Below are 20,885 nucleotides of genomic sequence, written 5' to 3'. Positions count from 1 at the left end.
TCCTTCCTTCCTCCCTCCCCTCCCTCCCTTCTTCCCTCCCTCCCTCAATCCCTCCCTCCCTTCCTTCCCTCCCTCCCTCCTTTCCTCCTCCCTCCCTTCCTTCCTCCATCCCTCCACTCCTCCCTCCCACACTCCTTCCTTCCCTCCCACACTCCTTCCTCCCTCCCTTCCTCCATCCCTCTACTCCTCCCTCCCACACTCCTCCCTTCCCTCCCACACTCCTCCCTCCCTCCCTCCCTCCCTCTCACCCACAATGGCACAATGGTTAGAATGCCATATTGCATGTGTGCGTCCACATCTTTTTTCCTTCCTTCCTTCCTTCCTTCCTTCCTTCCTTCCTTCCTTCCTTCCTTCCTTCCTTCCCACACTCCTTCCTTCTTCCCTCCCTCCCTCCCTCCCTCCACTCCTTCCTTCCTTCCCTCCCTCCCTCTCTCCCTCCCACCCACTTTCTTTCCTCCCTCCCTCCCTTCCTCCATCCCTCCACTCCTCCCTCCCACACTCCTTCCTTCCCTCCCACACTCCTTCCTCCCTCCCTCCCTCCCTCCCACCCACAATGGCACAGTGGTTAGAATGCCATATTGCAGACTGACTCTGCCCACAGCCAGGAGTTTGATCCTGATAGGCTCAAGGTTGACTCAGCCTTCCATCCTTCCGAGGTGTCTAAAACGAGGACCCAGATTGTTGGGGGCAAGAGGCTGACTCTGTAAACCGCTTAGAGATGGGCTGTAAAAGCACGGTGAAGCGGGGTATAAGTCTTAAGTGCTATTGCTGTTCCAGTAAGACTCGGCTTGACTTATTCTTCGCCCCAAGCCCAGTTGTTCTCAATGCACTTTGCTTTGATCTTCAGGATTCGGTGAATGCCCTCTACACCAAATGCATCCAGCAGCTGTTGAGAGACTCCCACCTTGTAAGTACGGATGCACGCATGTCAACATCCAGCTGTGTGTCGCTTAGGCACTCATTCCACTTTCTTTTCTCCCAAATAATGTTAGAGAATGCTTGCAAAGCAGGAACTTCAGATGAACCTGATGAAACAAGCCGTGGATGTGAGTATCCCGGACGGTCATTGGGGTCTTGGTTCCCCCTTCGGAGCAGACCTTCAGAATCCTTTCTTTGCTTTTTATTTCCTGGTCCAGATGTACGTCCATCACTCTCTCTATGACGTCATCTTCAAATACGTGGGGACCATTGAAGCCAGTGAGGTAGGTGCCCAGATGTGCCTCCGGTCTTCCCCTTGCCAAAATAAAGTTACATTGGGAAACGCAGGAGTACCGCACCGGAGTAGCATCCTAGTTTTTGGGGAGGAAAATAGAGAAAAAAATCTGCTTGCTAGGTACTCATCTGGCTAGTGTCCTTAGTCTGGTCAGCTTCAGCACATTATTTTATCCCCTGGTTAGGGCTTTAAAAAAATTATTTGGAGAGAGTAACAATGAAAGAGCTTGCAAGCCAGTAAGAGGTGGGAACATAATTAGCACCTGGAAAGAAACATTCGGAGCAAGTAGAGCAATGGAAAAAAAACACTGCAAAGACTTAGGGCTTGGAAAACATTCTTCGCAGAGTAACAATGAAAGAGCTAGCAAGCCGGTAAGAGCTGGGGACATCATTAGCACCTTGGTAGGGCTGGAAAGAAACTTTAACTACGGAGAGGGACGGCATACAAATTTAATAAATAATAATAATAATTATTATTATTATTCAGAGCAAGCTAGAGTGGGAGGTAAGGAAGGAAGGAAGGAAGGAAGGAAAGTGTGGGAGGAAAGGAAGGAAGGAAGGAAGGAAAGAAGGAGTGGGAGGAAAGAAGGAAGGAAGGAGTGGGAGGAAAGGAAGGAAGGAAGGAGTGGGAGGAAAGGAATGAATGAAGGAAGTGTGGGAGGGAAGGAAGGAAGGAAAGAAGGAGTGTGAGGAAAGGAAGGAATGAAGGAAGGAGTGTGGGAGGCAAGGAAGGAAGGAGTGGGAGGAAAGGAATGAAGGAAGGAAGGAAGGAAGGAGTGGGAGGAAAGGAATGAATGAATGAAGTGTGGGAGGGAGGGAAGGAAGGAAGGAAGGAACGCCTTGAGCATGCGCAGAAGGTTAAAGAACCCAAATGGCATATAGACATAGAATTAAATAGTATATTTTGGATGCTCAGTAATAGTAAATAGATAGGGAAATTGTATCTCTTTGAGGCGAGGAGAGATCAGGCACCCTAACCCAAACTCTTAACGTGAGTGACGTCACCTTTAAACCAGTCACGTGACCTTTAAGCCACCACCCCCGGTCACCTGATCGTCAAGCCACTCCCACCCGGTCACATTGCCAGCAAGCCACACCCACAAAATAAGCCACGCCCACAGCGTGGTAGTAAAAACTTTTGCAGCCCTTCACCGCTAGCACTCCCTTTGCGACTGGCTCTCTGATGACCGATAGGCACGAGCGAACCCCTGAGCATTTCACCCCTGCTCTTCTCCCAAGATTTAGTGATGTCTTCTTCCTTAGGATGCAGCTTTCAACAAAATTACCCGAAGTTTACAAGACCTGCAGCAGAAAGACCTGGGTATCAAGCCTGAGTTTAGGTGAGTTCTTAACAACTTTTCGTGGCACAGCCTTGTTTTATTTTCTTCCTGGGAAGAGCGAAGAAAGGATGAATAAACCTGGGAAAAACAGAGGCAGTTTTTAAACCAACTTCTTGCTTCTTCGAAAAGAAAAGGAAGAAATGGAAGAGTTCATGCATTTTTATTAAAGGTTTTCACATGTGACAGAAAGGATGCTCAAAAAAATAAAGGGAACACTCAAATAACACATGCTAGATATGAATGAATGAAATATTCTCATTGAATACTTTGTTCTGTACAAAGCTGAATGTGTATAGTCTGGAGGACAGAAGGAAAAGGGGGGACATGATCGAAACATTTAAATATGTTAAAGGGTTAAATAAGGTCCAGGAGGGAAGTGTTTTTAATAGGAAAGTGAACACAAGAACAAGGGGACACAATCTGAGGTTAGTTGGGGGAAAAGATCAGAAGCAACGTGAGAAAATATTATTTGACTGAAAGAGGAGTAGATGCTTGGAACAAACTTCCAGCAGACGTGGTAGATAAATCCACAGTAACTGAATTTAAACATGCCTGGGATAAACATAGATCCATCCTAAGATAAAATACAAAAAATAGTATATGGGCAGAATAGATGGACCATGAGGTCTTTTTCTGCTGTCAGACTTCTTTGTTTCTATGTTTCTATGCACAACAGCATGTGAAATTGTCAATCAGTGTTGCTTCCTAAGTGGACAGTTCGATATCACAGAAGTTTGATTTACTTGGAGTTATATTGTGTTGTTTAAGTGTTCTTTTTATTTTTTTGAGCAGTGTAGATCTTGGCCTAACCTTTTGCTCATGGCTGCCTTGGGCTGTTAATTCCTTTTGGATATACGAGTACTGAAACTGATGCGTAAACCAGCATTTACTTCTGGTTTCCAGCAACAAACAGCCCATAGCGAACAAAAAGTTTGAAGTTCACTTCAATGACAGCTGCAGAAAAAAGGCTTATAAAATCAGACATGTTGATGACCTGCTTAAACGCAGGCTCAATTCAGGTTGTAAGTAAAGGATGTTAATCTGCATACCTTTTAAGAAGTTAGTTCTTTTTATTTCTTTTTAAAGTTTTAAAGAAGAGTTTGGATAACCATTTGTCTGAAGTGGTGTGGGGTTTCCTGCCTAAGGGGGGTTGGACTACCAGATCTCCAAAGTCCCTTCCAACTCTGTTGTTGTTGTTGTTGTTGTTGCTGCTGCTCCTCTTCTTCTTCTTCTTCTTCTTCTTCTTCTCCTCCTCCTCCTCCTCCTCCTCCTTCCTCCTCCTCTCCTTTTTCCCTCCTCCTCCTCCTCCTCCTCTTCTCCTCCTTCTTCCTCCTCTTCTTCTTCTCCTCCTTCTTCCTCCTCTCCCTCTTCTTTTCCCCTCCTCCTCTTCCTCTTCTTCCTCTTCCTCCTTTTCTGTCCTCCACTTCCTCCTCCTCCTCCTCTTCTTCTTCTTCTCTTCCTTCTTCCTCCTCTTCCTCTTCTTTTTCCGTCCTCCTCCTCCTCTTCTTCCTCCTTTTCTGTCCTCCACCTCTTCCTCTTCTTCCTCCTCCTCCTCTTCTTCTTCCTTCCTCTCCCTCTCCTCCCTTCTCTTCCCTCTTATTCCTATTCCTATTCCATTCTCCCTCATACTTATCCTCTCCTCATTCTCATTCCTATTTCATCTCCTCTCTTCTCCATTCTCTCCTCCTCTCCTCCTTTCCCTTCCCCTCCCCACCCTCCTCTTCGTATTCCATTCAATTCCATCCTCCCTCTACCTCCTACTCATCTTCTCCTCCTTCTCATTCATATTCTATCTCCTCTCCTCCCCCTGTTGTGCTCTAAGCTATTTTTCTCTCTCTTTTTGCTGGTGCCTGTTTCAGTTTCAACATCCCACGGGCCAAGCGGGAACTGGGGCAGCTGAACAGGTGCACCTCGCCACAACAGAAGCTCCTCTGCTTGTGCAAAGTGGTCCATATCATCATGCAGTCTCCAAGCCAAAGAGGTGCGTCGCTGCAGGGTGGATGAAGTCATGAGGCTTCAAGGTGTTGCCTCCCTGTGCTCTTGAAAGCATCCTCCACAGGCTTTTTAAATCAGGGTCCAGATTTTTGCTTTTGTATTAATTCGGAAAATGGAGGATGCAATTTAACTTTCACGTGGAAGTATTTTTTTCCCTGCAGTGCAGGAGCAGGGATGAAAATTGCAGTTCACTAAAAATGCTTGAACCTCTGGACTTTTCTTTGTTTCTTTCTTTGTTTCTTTGTTTCTTTCTTTGTTTCTTTCTTTGTTTCTTTCTTTGTTTCTTCGTTCCTTCCTTCCTTCCTTCCTTCCTTCCTTCCTTCCTTCCTTCCTTCCTTCCTTCCTTCCTTCCTTCCTTCCTTCCTTCCTTCCTTCCTTCTTAGATTTGTATGCTGCTCCTCTCCGTAGACTCGGCTTTGATGATGTTTCACTTTGATTTATACTCCTTGCAAACAACTGGTCATTCGCATTCTTTTAAGGCCACTTGGAGATTTATCGGGGGTGTCATGGTCCAGGATTTAACAATAATAATAATAATAATAATAATAATAATAATAATAATAATAATAACAACAATAATAACAACAATAATAATAATAAATTTATTAGATTTGTATGATGCCCCCCTCCGAAGACTTAAGATTTAAGTTTGGCATTGTCCATCTAAAGTCTAGGAAATCTATTCCTAACTGTTTCTAAAGTGCCTAAATAGAACGATTAAGATACTTTTTCTGAATACGGTGCCTTCTCTCTTTCCCCTTCAGTTAACATGGAGACCATGTGTGCCGATGATCTTCTCTCTGTGTTGCTCTATCTCCTCGTGAAAACAGAAATTCCTAATTGGTATGTAGCCTGTTTTTTCCCCGTTTCAAAGAATCCTACAAAGGAGAATACAGTGGTACCTCCTACCTACGAACGCCTCTACCTACGAACTTTTCTAGATAAGAACCGGGTGTTCAATTTTTTTTTGCCTCTTCTCAAGAACCATTTTCCACTTGCAAACCTGAGCCTCCGAAACTGTAACCGGAAAAGGCAGGGAGAAGCCTCCGTGGAGCCTCTCTAGGAATCTCCTGGGAGGAAACAGGGCCGGAAAAGGCAGGGAGCATCCTCCGTGGGGCCTCTCTAGGAATATCCTGGGAGGAAACGGAGCCGGAAAAGTCAGAGAGAAGCCTCCATGGGGCCTCTCTAGGAATCCCCTGGGAGGAAGCAGGGCCAGAAAAGTCAGGGAGAAGCCTCCGTGGGGCCTCTTTAGGAATCTCCTGGGAGAAAACAGGGCCAGAAAAGGCGGGGAGAAGCCTCCATGGGGCCTCTCTAGGAATTTCCTGGGAGGAAACAGGGCCTCCACCCTCCCTGTGGTTTCCCCAATTGCACACATTATTTGCTTTTACATTGATTCCTATGGGGAAAAATTGCTTCTTCTTACAAACTTTTCTACTTAAGAACCTGGTCACAGAACAAATTAAGTTCGTAAGTAGAGGTACCACTGTATCTTTTAAATAATAAATATGTTTTTTTTTACTGCATTAGGGCATCAGTAACTCCTGCAGTTCAGACATTATGTGTTTTTGGTCACAGATTTGGAAACATGTATAGATTGTTATGAAAGAGACCTTGAACATTAGTTGGCACGATGTGCAGATAGAAATGAAACATCTGCTGTTTAACTGCTGTATTTCCATGGATTACATGGATTATGTGCATTAGAAATATACGCAGGTTCTTGGACGGCAGTTATAACTTAAAGCTGATTTTTAATTCTTTGTGCCTTTGACGGTCAAAATTAAGGATTAAAAGATCACACATTTTCATACGTAAACACACCACACAATGTGGTACCTCTTCAGAGAGTTTTGTACTAAACAAGTTTTATAGCAGAGTGATACTAGGCAAAACTGAAGCTCACTAGCTAAACATTATCGGAGCATATTTTCTTTAAATGTAATATGGATTCTATCATCAAAATATGCAGAAACGTGGTGAATGCTTGAATCCATTGGTTTTTAAAGGCTAGGCAAATTTTATTACTCTACCATTTCATACCCTGGTGAATCTGGGTGCAAACATTTGGTCTCAAAGAGTGAAGTACATTCCAAATTTTGATAATAGATAAAACTTTAGGGCGCCATTTTGGATTCCTGCATTCTGGTTGAGTTCACATACACCATTAAGCCGTAGTGTGGTTTGTTTGTGTGTGTGTGAGACATGGTTTGTGAGTGACATAGGGGAAGGTTTGGTAGGGAAGGTTTGCCTATTTGCCGATGACTCTAAAGTGTGCAATAGGGTTGATATTCCTGGAGGGGTCTGTAATATGGTAAATGATTTAGCTTTACTAGATAAATTGTCAAAGCAATGGAAACTGCAGTTTAATGTTTCCAAATGTAAAATAATGCACTTGGGGAAAAGGAATCCTCAATCTGAGTATTGCATTGGCAGTTGTGTGTTAACAAAAACTTCAGAAGAGAAGGATTTAGGGGTAGTGATTTCTGACAGTCTCAAAATGGGTGAGCAGTGTGGTCGGGCAGTAGGAAAAGCAAGTAGGATGCTTGACTGCATAGCTAGAGGTATAACGAGCAGGAAGAGGGAGATTATGATCCCGCTATAGAGAGTGCTGGTGAGACCACATTTGGAATACTGTGTTCAGTTCTGGAGACCTCACCTATAAAAATATATTGACAAAATTGAACGGGTCCAAGGACGGGCTACAAGAATGGTGGAAGGTCTTAAGCATAAAACGTATCAGGAAAGACTTAATGAACTCAATTTGTATAGTCTGGAGGACAGAAGGGAAAGGGAGGACATGACCGAAACATTTAAATATGTTAAAGGGTTAAATAAGGTTCAGGAGGGAAGTGTTTTTAATAGGAAAGTGAACACAAGAACAAGGGGACACAATCTGAAGTTAGTTGGGGGAAAGATCAAAAGCAACGTGAGAAAATATTATTTCACTGAAAGAGTAGTAGATCCTTGGAACAAACTTCTAGCAGACGTGGTTGGTAAATCCACAGTAACTGAATGTAAACATGCCTGGGATAAACATATATCCATCCTAAGATAAAATACAGGAAATAGTATAAGGGCAGACTAGATGGACCATGAGATCTTTTTCTGCCGTCAGTCTTCTATGTTTCTATGTTTCTATATGTTGTACAAACCACTCTATAAAGCCTTAGTAAGACCACACTAGAATACTACATCCAGGGGCAATTTTATTTTTAATGGGATAAATTGGAACCTTGTTTAAACCAAGTTAATGGCTTTTTAGGCTTCTTCTGCATGAGTAGGAGTTCACTTTTTTTTCAGGTATAAATTTTTAATTTTTCTCCAACGTAAAATAAAAACAATACATAATTACAAACACTGAAACCATGCTTATAATAAAACATATATTTTTTTTCTTTTTCTGTTAATCATTCAATAGAGGCTCTTGTCTCGCTTCCCTTAAAAAAATATTCTATAGAACTTATAGAAGATTATCAATTCAAAAACCTCTAAATAACAATATTTTTTCCACCTTACACTGGAAGATTACATCAGTATAAACAGTACCTAACTCTCTTTTATGCAAATCTTAATTCAAACTTTAATTTCTCCATTAAACTAATTAATCCCGTATCAACTTATCATATAGTTAATAGATGTTCTATATATATGTATTTAAGATAGAAAAAAACCTACTCACAAAACATCACATAAACTATATAATAAAATTCTATATGTTTAAATTATTATCAATAACTAAATTTCGTGCCATATCATTATATAGTGCTACCACCAATTCTTATCTTTGCCATCTGGCTAATAATATTTTAATTCTGATTTTCACATCTCATTTCACTTTTTGAAAAGTAAAAGTTTACTTTTTGAACAGTAAGAGAGGAGAGGAGGGCATCAGGATTTTAGAGGGGGGCAAAACCAAAAAAAAAAAGGATTGGGAATAAGTGGTTTAATGGATAGAAGTCAGGTCCAGTTGCACAATTTTTTGTTGTTGTTGTTTTCGTTTCCCGGCAATTGCTTATGTAGTTTTTATTCCCTGTCTAGGATGGCAAACCTGAGCTACATCAAAAACTTCAGATTTTGCAGCTCAGCCAAGGATGAACTGGGATATTGCTTGACCTCAGTTGAGGCAGCAATAGAATATATCCGTCAAGGAAACCTCTCTGACAGGACACCGGTAAGTCCCTGTAATGCCGTCTATCCGATCCCAGCCTCAAAATCTCTCTAATAGTGTCCCATTTTTGTAAGTCTGCAGGATTCTAGCTATGTTGCAACAAGGAGTCCGGAGAGCTAGCTCAGAAATGCATTTCAATTGTCAAACCCAGGTCCTTATCCTAGGCAGAGGCCACTCAACCATTTTAGCAACTGAAGCCTTAGGCTGGTGAATAATTAAAGGCTGGTGTAGAAAAAAATTAAAACCCATCTTCGATTTTGTGCTTACTATGAGCATGAAGAACAAACCCAAACTGAAAATGGAAACATCCTTGCATTAAACGTGGCTTAGTTTTCCTATGTGTTTTACTTGTAGATGCAGGATTTGATCCCGCTATATAGAGCGCTATATACAGCTCACATTAGAGAACCATCTTTCAGCTGTGGCGAGGGGGGCGTTTGCCCTGGTTCGCCTGGTGCACCAGTTGCGGCCCTATCTGGACCGGGACTCATTGCTTACAGTCACTCATGCCCTCATCACCTCGAGGTTCGACTACTGTAATGCTCTGTACATGGGGCTACCTTTGAAAAGTGTTCGGAAACTTCAGATCGTGCAGAATGCAGCTGCGAGAGCGGTCATGGGCTTACCTAGGTATGCCCATGTTTCACCATCACTCTGCAGTCTGCATTGGCTGCCGATCAATTTCCGGTCACAATTCAAAGTGTTGGTTATGACCTTTAAAGCCCTTCATGGCACTGGACCAGAATATCTCCGAGACCGCCTTCTGCCGCACGAATCCCAGCGACCGATTAGGTCCCACAGAGTGGGCCTTTCTCCGGGTCCCGTCAACTAAACAATGTTGGTTGGCGGGCCCCAGGGGAAGAGCCTTCTCTGTGGCGGCCCCGACTCTCTGGAACCAACTCCCCCCGGAGATTAGAACTGCCCCTAGTCTCCCGAATCTGCGGAGAGGGGCGGCATACAAATCTAAATAATAAATAAATAAATAAATAATAAATTTTATTTCAACCAAGGTTGGTATCTCGTGCGGGCAAGATTTCAGCAATTTCTGCCCTTTTCTTTTTGCTTCTGGGCATGCAAAGAGGGCAAAAATTGTTGAAATCTCACATGTGCTGAAGCAAAATCTTGCACCAAGCGCACACCCACGAGCCAGCCTCTGGAACCCATCAAAAAGCGCTAACGGATCGCCAATCTCATCCATACCGGGTGGGACCCATCACTGGCATGGAGCCCTTCTAGCTGTTGAACCTAATGACTCTGAATGCAGAATGTTAGATAATTCAGCATTCTGGAGCTTAAGCTAGGGTTGAATTTTCCATGGGATGAAGCGAAAGGTCTTCAAGACTCGTCTTCCATGGTTAAAAAAACACATGTTGGAAGTTGTAGCTCGTCAACCTCTGGAGAGACACAGGTTGCTCATTTCTGCTTTTTTATTACAAAGTTGATGACAGAGAAAACTTCCAAAACTTTAGGTGCTCCTGATCTGAGTCGAAACTGGAGGAGGTGGACGTGATACCTGAATGGAAGCTGCACCTATGAGCCATCTGCAGAGAATGGAATTTAGGGGTTTCATGGCTTGGTTTTGGGATCACTTGATTCTTGAAGGCCTTGGGGATCTTTTGTGGCACTCCTCTTCTGCACTTTAAATCACTTTTTGCAAACCGCTTTCACGTTGCTTCTTTGGTGGGGTATCTTCCCGAGCACGTTTGTGCCACGTGTCTTTCCCTTTCTAAAATGGCAGAGGGGGACCACTAACGTTGCTTATGAGATCTCAGAGCTATGATAAATTTAAAAAAAACAAAAGAGCGGGGCAGGGGGGGGGCAGTTGTGTGGAATAGAATCCAGTGGTTGCATGCATTTAATAGTTTGCCTGCAGCCAGTTTGACGATTTTTCGTAACTTGTTACTCTGCTAACTTCTGAAGACATTCTAAGGCAAAAAATGTGTTGGGACGACGGAGAGGTGGGCTGCCTTCTGTAAAATAAAACACATTGATAAATTTGAGCATGTGTGCGGTTTCTTTAAAGTAAAACAAGACAATAAAACATGCCCAGTTTCCCAATACTTGTTTCAATTTTTTCTTGGTACAGTAGTACCTCTCCCTACAAACGCCTCTACTTACAAACTTTTCTAGATAAGAACCAGGTGTTCAAGATTTTTTTTGCCTCTTCTCAAGAACCATTTTCCACTTACAAACCCGAGCCTCCGAAACTATAACCAGAAAAGGCAGGGAGAAGTCTCCGTGGGGCCTCTTTAAGAATCTCCTGGGAGGAAACAGGGCCGGAAAAGGCAGGGAGAAGCCTCCGTGGGGCCTCTCTAGGAATGTCCTGGGAGGAAACAGGACCGGAAAAGGCAGGGAGAAGCCTCCGTGGGGCCTCTCTAGGAATCTCCTGGGAGGAAACAGGCCTGGAAAAGGCAGGGAGAAGCCTCCGTGGGGCCTCTCTAGGAATCTCCTGGGAGGAAACAGGACCGGAAAAGGCAGGGAGAAGCCTCCGTGGGGCCTCTCTAGGAATGTCCTGGGAGGAAACAGGTCCGGAAAAGGCAGGGAGAAGCCTCCGTGGGGCCTCTCTAGGAATGTCCTGGGAGGAAACAGGCCCGGAAAAGGCAGGGAGAAGCCTCCGTGGGGCCTCTCTAGGAATCTCCTGGGAGGAAACAGGACCAGAAAAGGCAGGGAGAAGCCTCCGTGGGGCCTCTCTAGGAATGTCCTGGGAAGGAAACAGGCCCGGAAAAGGCAGGGAGAAGCCTCCGTGGGGCCTCTCTAGGAATCTCCTGGGAGGAAACAGGACCAGAAAAGGCAGGGAGAAGCCTCCATGGGGCCTCTCTAGGAATCTCCTGGGAGGAAACAGGACCAGAAAAGGCAGGGAGAAGCCTCCATGGGGCCTCTCTAGGAATCTCCTGGGAGGAAACAGGGCTGGAAAAGACGGAGAGAATGGGGGAGGGGAGGAGAGAAAGAGAAGGAAGAAGGGGAAGGGTGAAGAGGAAGAGGAAAGGAAAGGAGGAAGAGGAGAGGAGGGAAGAGGGACTACAGCTCCAGCTCTGGAATATGGGACTGAATTTCCCAACAACATCAGCAAGCCACTGTCAAATAAGCTTCAATTATTTTGTAATAATTACACTACCTTTAATAATTTGGTTACAATTACAACAACCTTTAAAGATGATACAATTAAGCATTTATGATTTTGTTATAATTAAATAAGCCTTTAAAATTTTCTTATGTTAAATAGGTGCATTTCACATGAATAAAATGGAAGTTCTCTGATCATTATTTCACAAATGTATTTATCTTTAAAAAAAATTATATTAGTGGTCTGCGAGACTTAAAATTATGAATTTGGTGGGTCCATGGGATTTAAAAGTATGACCTTACTGGTCTCTGAGGTCCAAAAGTTTGAGGACCCCTGATCTATAGCAACACTAGTTAGGTTGACACGATGGGTTGAGCAAAGCATTTTGTGTTTAAAATCAAATCAAATCTTTCTTATAGATATTGACCAGCATAGGGGGCATGCATAAGTGCACCATTGTGCCTTCCATCACATCCTAATGTTTCTCTCTTATTAGTATCATGTATATAAACATAGTTATATCTGTTTTCGTAGATTTTCACAGGTATATGTATGTAGATTGTTCTGAGTTCGGGTTTTGCCCCGTGTAATATTTTGAGTGTCTATGCTCAAAATATTACACGGGGCAAAACCCGAACTCAGAACAATCTACATAGTTATATCTTTGTATACTACCAATACATACTTGACAAAACAAACAAACAAATAACTATTAGGTTAGTGTAGAGATGAACAGTATCCTTACAGCACAGTTGATTGCAAAATATGTGTTGAGCCTTGAATGAATGACACTGTCCAAGTTCATACTTCATGGTAACTACACATGATGACTTCCAAGCCACCATAAGTTGACACATGACATGCCAACCTCAAGCCAAAATGCGTCACAACTTCGTTCGATGTAAACTTAGCAATTTCTTCCCTTTGACATGAAGAGGATTTGCACACCCTACTACTGTTAACAGCTTTTGTTCTCTTACCTGTCATTTCTCAGTTGATCCTCTACATTATTTATTTATTTGTTTGTTTGTTTGTTCAATTTTTATGCCGCCCTTCTCCTTAGACTCAGGGTGGCTTACAACATGTTAGCAATAGCACTTTTTAAACAGAGCTAGGCTATTGCCCCCACAATCCAGGCCCTCATTTTACCCACCTCGGAAGGATGGAAGGCTGAGTCAACCTTGAGCCGGTGATGAGATTTGAACCGCTGACCTTCAGATCTACAAGTCAGCTTCAGTGGCCTGCAGTATAGAACTCTACCTGCTGCGCCACCCTGGCTCGTTTTACCTTCCTGGGAGAGAATTACTCAATGTGATTGACCAAACAAATGAAAACCAAACTTTCTAATAAAAGACGTGGTAGACAAGGGCATTGCAGACCAATTAGCAGTGGTAAGGAAGTTAAAATGGCATTTAAAAAAGTGACGGACAACTGATCCTTGCATAGTTGCAGCATCCCAGTGTCAGGAGAGATGATAATAATAACAACAACAACAAACAACAACAACAATAATAGTAATAATAATAATAGAGTTGGAAGGGATCTTGGAGGTATTCTAGTCCAACCCCCTGCTTAGGCAGGAAACCCTACACTACTTCCAATGAGCAAAGTCAAAGGAGAAAGCTAAATTAACAACCGCAATGATTTGCTAAGAGCCATGGTATAAATATAAGTGTATAAATTTGGCTCTGATTTATCTCGTTAGCCACAGGAATTCTGGTTCCAACTGTAGTTGTAGCAATAGCACTTAGACTTATATGCCGCTTCACAGTGCTTTAGAGCAGTGTTTCCCAACCTTGGCAACTTGAAGCTATGTGGACTTCAACTCCCAGAATTCCCCAGCCAGCATTTGCTGGCTGGGGAATTCTGGGAGTTGAAGTCCAAATACCTTCAAGTTGCCAAGGTTGGGAAACACTGCTTTAGAGCCTTCTCTTAAGTTGTTTCCAGAATTAGCATATTTCCCTCATCAATTCAGATTCTCATTTTACTGACCTCAGAAAGATGGAAGGCGGAATAAACCTTGAGGCCATCAGAATTTCTCCTCTAGAATTCTGATTGTATAGTTTTATCATTTTAATATTATATTATAAATAATATTAATATTATTTAACAAGCAGGAGACCTTGATTTATAACAGTCTAGAGAATTGCATTGTAAGATAAACAAGATCTAAGTATTGCCCACAAGATCATATGCTGCAACGTCATGCCTGTCGGCGACTATTTCAGCTTCAACCACAACAACACAAGAGCACACAACAGATTTAAACTTAATATTAACCGCTCCAAACTTGACTGTAAAAAATATGACTTCAGTAACCGAGTTGTTGAAGCGTGGAACTCATTACCAGACTCCGTAGTGTCATCCCCAAACCCCCAACACTTTACCCTTAGATTATTTATGGTTGACCTATCCAGATTCCTAAGAGGTCAGTAAGGGGCGAGTACAAGTGCACTAAAGTGCCTTCCGTCCCTTGTCCTATTGCTCTCCTATATCTCCTATACCTTTCTTATATTCCTATATCTCTTCTTCTATTCTTTCATTGATATGTTCTATTACTATATCTTCTTTTCTATTATTTCTTAGATGTATTTTACTATGAGTATCTCTTCTATAACCTTCATCATGTATTTTACTATGTGTATATAGATATATACCCACTAAAACCCTCATTGTGTAATGGACAAAATAAACAAATAAATAAATGTACACCATTGTGAGCTTTTCTAAAAAAGACAGGATGTACATCTAATTAATAACATGGTAAAAGAACAGCGGTTTCATTGGGCGACATTGCGGTGCTCTGTTCGGCGGTGATTTTTATTTTTGTTTTTGTTTATTTTGCTTATTTGTGTCACTTTTGTTTAGGCATCTACATATTTGCAAGCTTTTGGTTGAAAGTTGGAATTCATTCTATTCATTGGTTAAATTAAAAACGAAATCCCACCCTTTGGTTCAAGAAAATTGATCGCGTTCAATTTTCAGAGTTGAGCTTTAAAATGGAAATCACCATTTGAAACGGAGCTGATGTCTGTTAAACCAGTGAGAAAAAGAGGGTTGCAAATACAGTGGTACCTCTACTTAAGAACTTTTCTAGATAAGAACCGGGTGTTCAAGATATTTTTGCCTTTACTTAAGAACCATTTTCTTCTTAAGAACCCGAGCCCGGAAAAATTTTCCAGGAAATTTGACAGTAGCATGAAGGCCTGGCTAGTTTCCTGCCATTCCCCCTTTAATCCCAGCCATCTGGGCTGCCAGAGGAGCCTTTTGGTGGCGCTTAAGGAGGCTTTGGCAGTCCAGAGCAAACAAAGCATTTTCCTTTCTCTGGGCACTTGAAGAGGGAATTAACCTCTGCCAGAGCCCAGAGAAAAGAAACAGTCCTTTCACTCTGGGCAGCCGAGGAGTCACCACAGCGAAGGAAAGGCGCCGGCTACCAAGCGAGTGAGCGAGAGGAGAGGGCAGCCCTTCAGCATGGGAAGGAAGAGGAAGCAGGTAGCAGCAGCAGCAGCAGCAGCAGACAGTGTATGGAGGCAGCCTCGAGCCGTGTGTATGGGAGGCGCGTGCTCCTCCTTGCTGCTTCAGAGTCCATCTTCTTTTTTTTAAGCCTTAAAGTTTTGAATTTTTTTGATTCTTCTCACCTCACCTTCTTCCTTCAGCAGCGACTCTCCTCCTCTTCTTCTTCATCCTCCTCCTCCCACCCAAATTCTGAGCTTTTATTTCTTTCCTAATGGGTTTGCACACATTATTTGCTTATACATTGATTCCTATGGGAAAAATTGCTTCTACTTAAGAATGTTTCTACTCAAGAACCTGGTCACGGAACAAATTAAGTTCTTAAGTAGAGGTAGCACTGTACCTGTTTTCACTTTTTTGTTTGTTTGTTTGTTTATTTATTTATTACTGTATTTAGATTTGTATGCCGCCCCTCTCCGCAGACTCCGCAGTTACATACACTGCTCAAAAAAATAAAGGGAACACTCAAATAACACATCCTAGATCTGAATGAATGAAATATTCTCATTGAATACTTCGTTCTGTACAAAATTGAATGTGCTGACAATAAAATGAAATTGATTGTCAATCAGTGTTGCTTCCTAAGTGGACAGGTTGATTTCACAGAAGTTTGATTTACTTGGAGTTATATTCTGATGTTTTAGTGTTCCCTTTATTTTTTTGAGCAGTATATTTCTCATTGCTAATAGCGTCTCTCTCTCTCTCTCTCTCTTTCTTTTTTAGGGATCTGAAGGATTTAGTGAAAAGCTGTTAAGACAAAGAATGAATCTTCTCTCTCAACTCTCCACCACCCCGATAGATTGCTTGTTTAAGGTTTGGATTGCACAGCTGTCAGATTCGCTCAGCCAGATTTAGGCAAATATTATGCTTTTCCCTGTAACCTGTTCAGGGGTGGGTTCTAACTAACTTACTGGTTTGATACCTCCTGTGCCGTATGCGCAGTGCCAAAAAATCCAGGAACAATAAGCCAAGAACAAGATGGTAATTGCATGCACGGTGCCAGAAATATGGCTTCTGCACATGCTCAGAAGAATTTTTTTTTAAAAAAAAAATGGCGGTGCCCACAAAATGGCACCAATCAAACCGGGTCTGTGTGATGTCATCGTGACATCACCAGAGTCGCTACCAGTTCGGGCGAACTGTTTGGGAGGAACCCACCTCTGAACCACGGCTACCTGCGGACTAAAATTGAGTGTTTTGGAATTGATCCAAGAACAGCACGTACCTTTCCTGTGCTGTTTTAATTGGCTTTTAAATTTGTAATTATGGATGCTTTAATCAGAGTAGCATCAGCATTGGTGGCATTATTTGGCTTTTTAGAACTGATGTTTTTTTAGAATTTTAAATATTAGATATCTTGCATATGCTGTATTTTTTTTGTTGGAAGCCGCCCCGAGTCTAGGAGAAGGGTGGCACAGAACTGGAATTCCAGTCTGGAACTGGAATTATTGTTAGAGATGGTAGACAATAAACACAACGACTCTTCCCCCAATTGCTGTGATATGAGAACTGACCTTGGCTCCTTCCTTTGGTTCTCCAAGGACTTTCTCCTCTTGTGGAGAGGAGTGCTGGTGAGACCACATTTGGGCTCAGTTCTGGAGAGCTCACCTACAAAAAGATATTGACAAAATTGAAGGGGTCCAAAGACGGGCTACAAAAATGGTGGAAGGTCTTAAGCATAAAACTTATCAGGAAAGACTTAATGAACTCAATCTGTATAGTCTGGAGGACAGAAGGAAAAGGGGGGACATGATCGAAACATTTAAATATGTTAAAGGGTTAAATAAGGTCCAGAAGGGAAGTGTTTTTAATAGGAAAGTGAACACAAGAACAAAGGGGCACAATCTGAGATTAGTTGGGGGAAAGATCAGAACCTGAGAAAATATTATTTTACTGAAAGAGTAGTAGATCCTTGGAACAAACCTCCAGCAGACATGGTTGGTAAATCCACAGTAACTGAATTTAAATATGTATGCCTGAGATAAACATATATCGGAGAGGGGTGGCATATAAATCCAATAAATTAAATTAAATTACATTAAATTAAATTAAATTAAATTTTAAATTAAATTAAATTAAATTAAATTAAATTAAATTAAATTAATTAAAATCCACCCTAAGATAAAATACAGGAAATAGTATGAAGGGCAGACTAGATAGACCATGAGGTCTTTTTCTGCCGTCAATCTTCTCTGTTTCTCTGTTTGAATATTGGGTTTTGAACCTGCCCAGATGTGTGTCTGTTATTCTTCTTTGCAGCATGTTGCTTCGGGCAACCAAGAAGAAGTCGAACGCTTACTAAGCCAAGGAGACGGCGATAAAGATGCTTTGCAAAACATGTGCCACCCGCTCTGCTTTTGTGACAAATGTGAGAAGCTAGTTTCCGGGTAAGAGTTATTTTTTCCCCTCTCTCTCTTTCCAAGGTTTTATCCCCAGTGATTCAGAACGAAAGTTAAGACCTCTGATTCTGCCTTCAGTGGCTTAATTCACATTTAATGCCAGATTATGATCTGCATGTGCATACGGATTATTCAGGCATTCATTCAGGCATCTTCCCAAGATAGGCCAGTAATATGTCACACAGCAAGCCAGATGTTCCAACTGGATTTGGCAGTTCTATCCACCTATCGACTCCTTCCCAAGGACTTTGGATAGACAGATGTGGGTGTTTGATGGTGTCGGAGATATCTGTCAGAGGATGTAAGCTGTCCCAAGTAAAGCTGCCTTTTTGCAATTGACAGATGGTGAATTTGTCATTGCCAATGGTGATGCAATTTTATTTGTTTATTTATTTAGTCAATTACCTATTGGTAGTATTACAAAGATATAACAATGTTTATATGCACGATACTAGTAAAAGAGAAACATTAGGCACACTGGTGCACTTATGCACGCCCCTTACTGACCTCTTAGGAATCGGGAGAGGTCAATAGTGGATAATCTAAGGGCAAAATTTTGGAGGTTAGGTGATGATACTACAGAGTCAGGTAGTGAGTTCCATGCATCAACTACTCGGTTACTAAAGTCGTATTTCTTGCAGTCGAGTTTAGAGCGGTTTAAGTTTGTATTTGTGTTGTTGTGGTTGAAGCTGAAGAAGTCGTTGACAGGAAGGACGTTGTAGCAGATGATTTTATGGGCTATGCTTAGGTTGTGTTTAAGGCGACGTAGTTCTAAGCTTTCCAAACCTAGGATTGTAAATCTAGTTGCGTAGGGTATTCTGTTGCGAGTGGAGGAGTGGAGGGCTCTTCTAGTAAAGTATCTCTGGACATTTTCTAGTGTGTTTATGTCTGAAATGCGGTGTGGGTTCCAGACAGATGAGCTGTATTCAAGGATTGGTCTGGTGAAAGTTTTGTAGGCTCTGGTTAGTAGTGTAGATTACTGGAGCAGAAGCTACATAGGATTAGGTGAACAACTCTTGAAGCCTTTTTGGCGAGGTTGTTGCAGTGGGCTTTGGCACTTAGGTAGAAAGGATTGAAACTGACAGAAGAACAAGTTCGGAGGATAGCAGAATTACAACCGACGGCCTTGCAATTGCCATACCCCAATGGGGTCCATATTGTGGTGCTTCTTGTGGACAGAGTAAGCCGTGAGGATATTAAAACACTTGCATTCTGCTTGAGTTTGATTGTGTCTTTTATTATTGCTTTAAGGAAGTTGAATGATCCTTCGATTGTAACACCATTTTCTAGAGATGACCAAGGATTTACTCCACTTCATGTAGCTGCTATTTATGGTGAGCACTGTCATTGTTTTTCATTTTTAAACGTTGTAACATAGCCTTTTCTTTTTTTAATTGAAAAAGATACTAAGCAAAACCCAAAAGACATTTAAAAACATTGGACGTTGTGCAACACACCTGTGATACAATTCTAATTGTGCTTATTCTCTATTACATAGCAAATATTTTCATTACATACCTCGTTTCTATACATTGATCTTACTCTAGTATCACTTTTTTCCCCAATCCCTTTGTTTTACCAAACCTCTGTTTTGATTCTCCAATTTTCCTAATTTTTTATTTGACTTTATACGTTTATTTTTCCCTTTTCTTCCACCAAGCGTAAAACCTGTCCCAAATGTTAAAATATTCCAAATTAGCCATATGATTTAATTCCTTTGATAGCTTATCCATTTCTGTGCATGTTGTTATTTTTTCAATTACAGTGGTACTTCTACTTATGAACTTAATTTGTTCCGTGACCAGGTTCTTAAGTAGAGAAGTTTGTAAGAAGAAGCAAACGTTTTTTTAAATTGATGTAAAAGCAAATAATGTGTGTGATTGGGGAAACCACAGGGAGGGTGGAGGCCCTGTTTCCTCCCAGGAGATTCCTAGAGTAGCCCCAAGGAGGCTTCTCCCTGCCTTTTCCAGCCCTGTTTCCTCCCAGGAGATTCCTAGAGAGGCCCCAAAGAAGCTTCTCCCCGCCTTTTCCGGCCCTGTTTCCTCCAAGGAGGTTCCTAGAGAGGCCCCATGGAGGCTTCTCCCTGCCTTTTCCGGTTACGGTTTCGGAGGCTCGGGTTTGTAAGTGGAAAATGGTTCTTGAGAAGAGGCAATTATTTTTTGAATATCTGGTTCTTATCTAGAAAACTTCGTAGGTAGAAGTGCCATTGTATGTCCTCCTCCATATGTGTATGTTCATTTTTCCAATATTGGGCAAAAACAATTCTCGCAGCTGTTGTAGCATAGCTTTTTCCAGTACAATCAAATCCTTTAGGCCAGTGATGATGGCAACCCTTTTTCTGGTTGCGTGCCAAATGTGTGCTTGTGTACGTGTGTGAGGACTGCCTGTACCGCACAGTTTGCACAGGAAGGATGAAGAAAAAATTATTCACTCTCTCAGAACCGACTCTGAAGTGCAACATGCTTTAAACCAGTGTTTCCCAACCTTGGCAACTTGAAGACATTTGGACTTCAACTCCCAGAATTCCCCAGCCAGCGAACGCTGGCTGGGGAATTCTGGGAGTTGAAGTCCAGATATCTTCCAAGTTGCCACGGTTGGGAAACATTGCTTTAAACAACAACAACACAGCTATGACATGTTGTGGTTAGCTCTGGCCCAGCTCCTGCCCCAAGGACTGAGGAGGTGGATGCTGGAGAAACATCAACATGTCATAGGCCTGTTTTGCTGCCCACAGAGTCAGATGGTGAATTGTCCTCTGCAGAAGGAAGTGACGGTGAGATGGAGGAGGGGGGCTTGGAAGACAACCCAGGAAGAAGTCAATCATCCTTATCTTCCTTAGATTTGGATGAGGAAATAATGATAGACCCACGCATGCGTAGAGCTATGCATAGGAGTGAACAGCTTCAAATGTATTATAGGAGATAATTGAGTCCACCTGTGGTTGGGTGGGGTTCAAGTAATTAGGGCTGCTGTTAAATTGGCAGCGTGCTGGCCTCGCAGTGTGGAGATTATCTGATTGTACTGGTTTGGACCGTGACTTGCTGTTTCAGGACTCTGTTGATTTTTCAAGACTTTGAAACCAAGGCAGAGCAAAGCGTGTGTGTTTCAACTTGTGGAAGAAGGAGGGCTGTGACGTTTCTTCACAGCTGCTAGCTAAGTACTTAAGGACTGTTTAAGGGTTTTTTACAGCCTAC

The 20,885-nt window shown here is 42.3% G+C and overlaps 1 protein-coding gene across 4 annotated transcripts in view; it reads left to right on the top strand.

Moving 5' to 3' along the window:
- ANKRD27 (ankyrin repeat domain 27) overlaps positions 1–20,885 on the top strand; it is a 59,938-nt gene that overhangs the window by 11,551 nt on the left and 27,502 nt on the right. For all 4 annotated transcript variants that reach the window (XM_070760296.1, XM_070760297.1, XM_070760294.1 and 1 more), the window contains exons 6-15: positions 848–907; positions 993–1,046; positions 1,137–1,202; positions 2,476–2,552; positions 4,412–4,533; positions 5,312–5,390; positions 8,586–8,718; positions 16,016–16,105; positions 17,552–17,679; positions 18,943–19,025. In XM_070760296.1, coding sequence (XP_070616397.1) covers positions 848–907; positions 993–1,046; positions 1,137–1,202; positions 2,476–2,552; positions 4,412–4,533; positions 5,312–5,390; positions 8,586–8,718; positions 16,016–16,105; positions 17,552–17,679; positions 18,943–19,025 — 892 coding nt within the window. The remainder of the gene's footprint in view (positions 1–847; positions 908–992; positions 1,047–1,136; positions 1,203–2,475; positions 2,553–4,411; positions 4,534–5,311; positions 5,391–8,585; positions 8,719–16,015; positions 16,106–17,551; positions 17,680–18,942; positions 19,026–20,885) is intronic.

This window comes from Erythrolamprus reginae, chromosome 9 (assembly GCF_031021105.1).
Source record: "Erythrolamprus reginae isolate rEryReg1 chromosome 9, rEryReg1.hap1, whole genome shotgun sequence".
Classification (NCBI taxonomy): Eukaryota; Metazoa; Chordata; class Lepidosauria; order Squamata; family Dipsadidae; genus Erythrolamprus; species Erythrolamprus reginae.
This window is presented reverse-complemented; position numbering and strand designations above follow the sequence as displayed.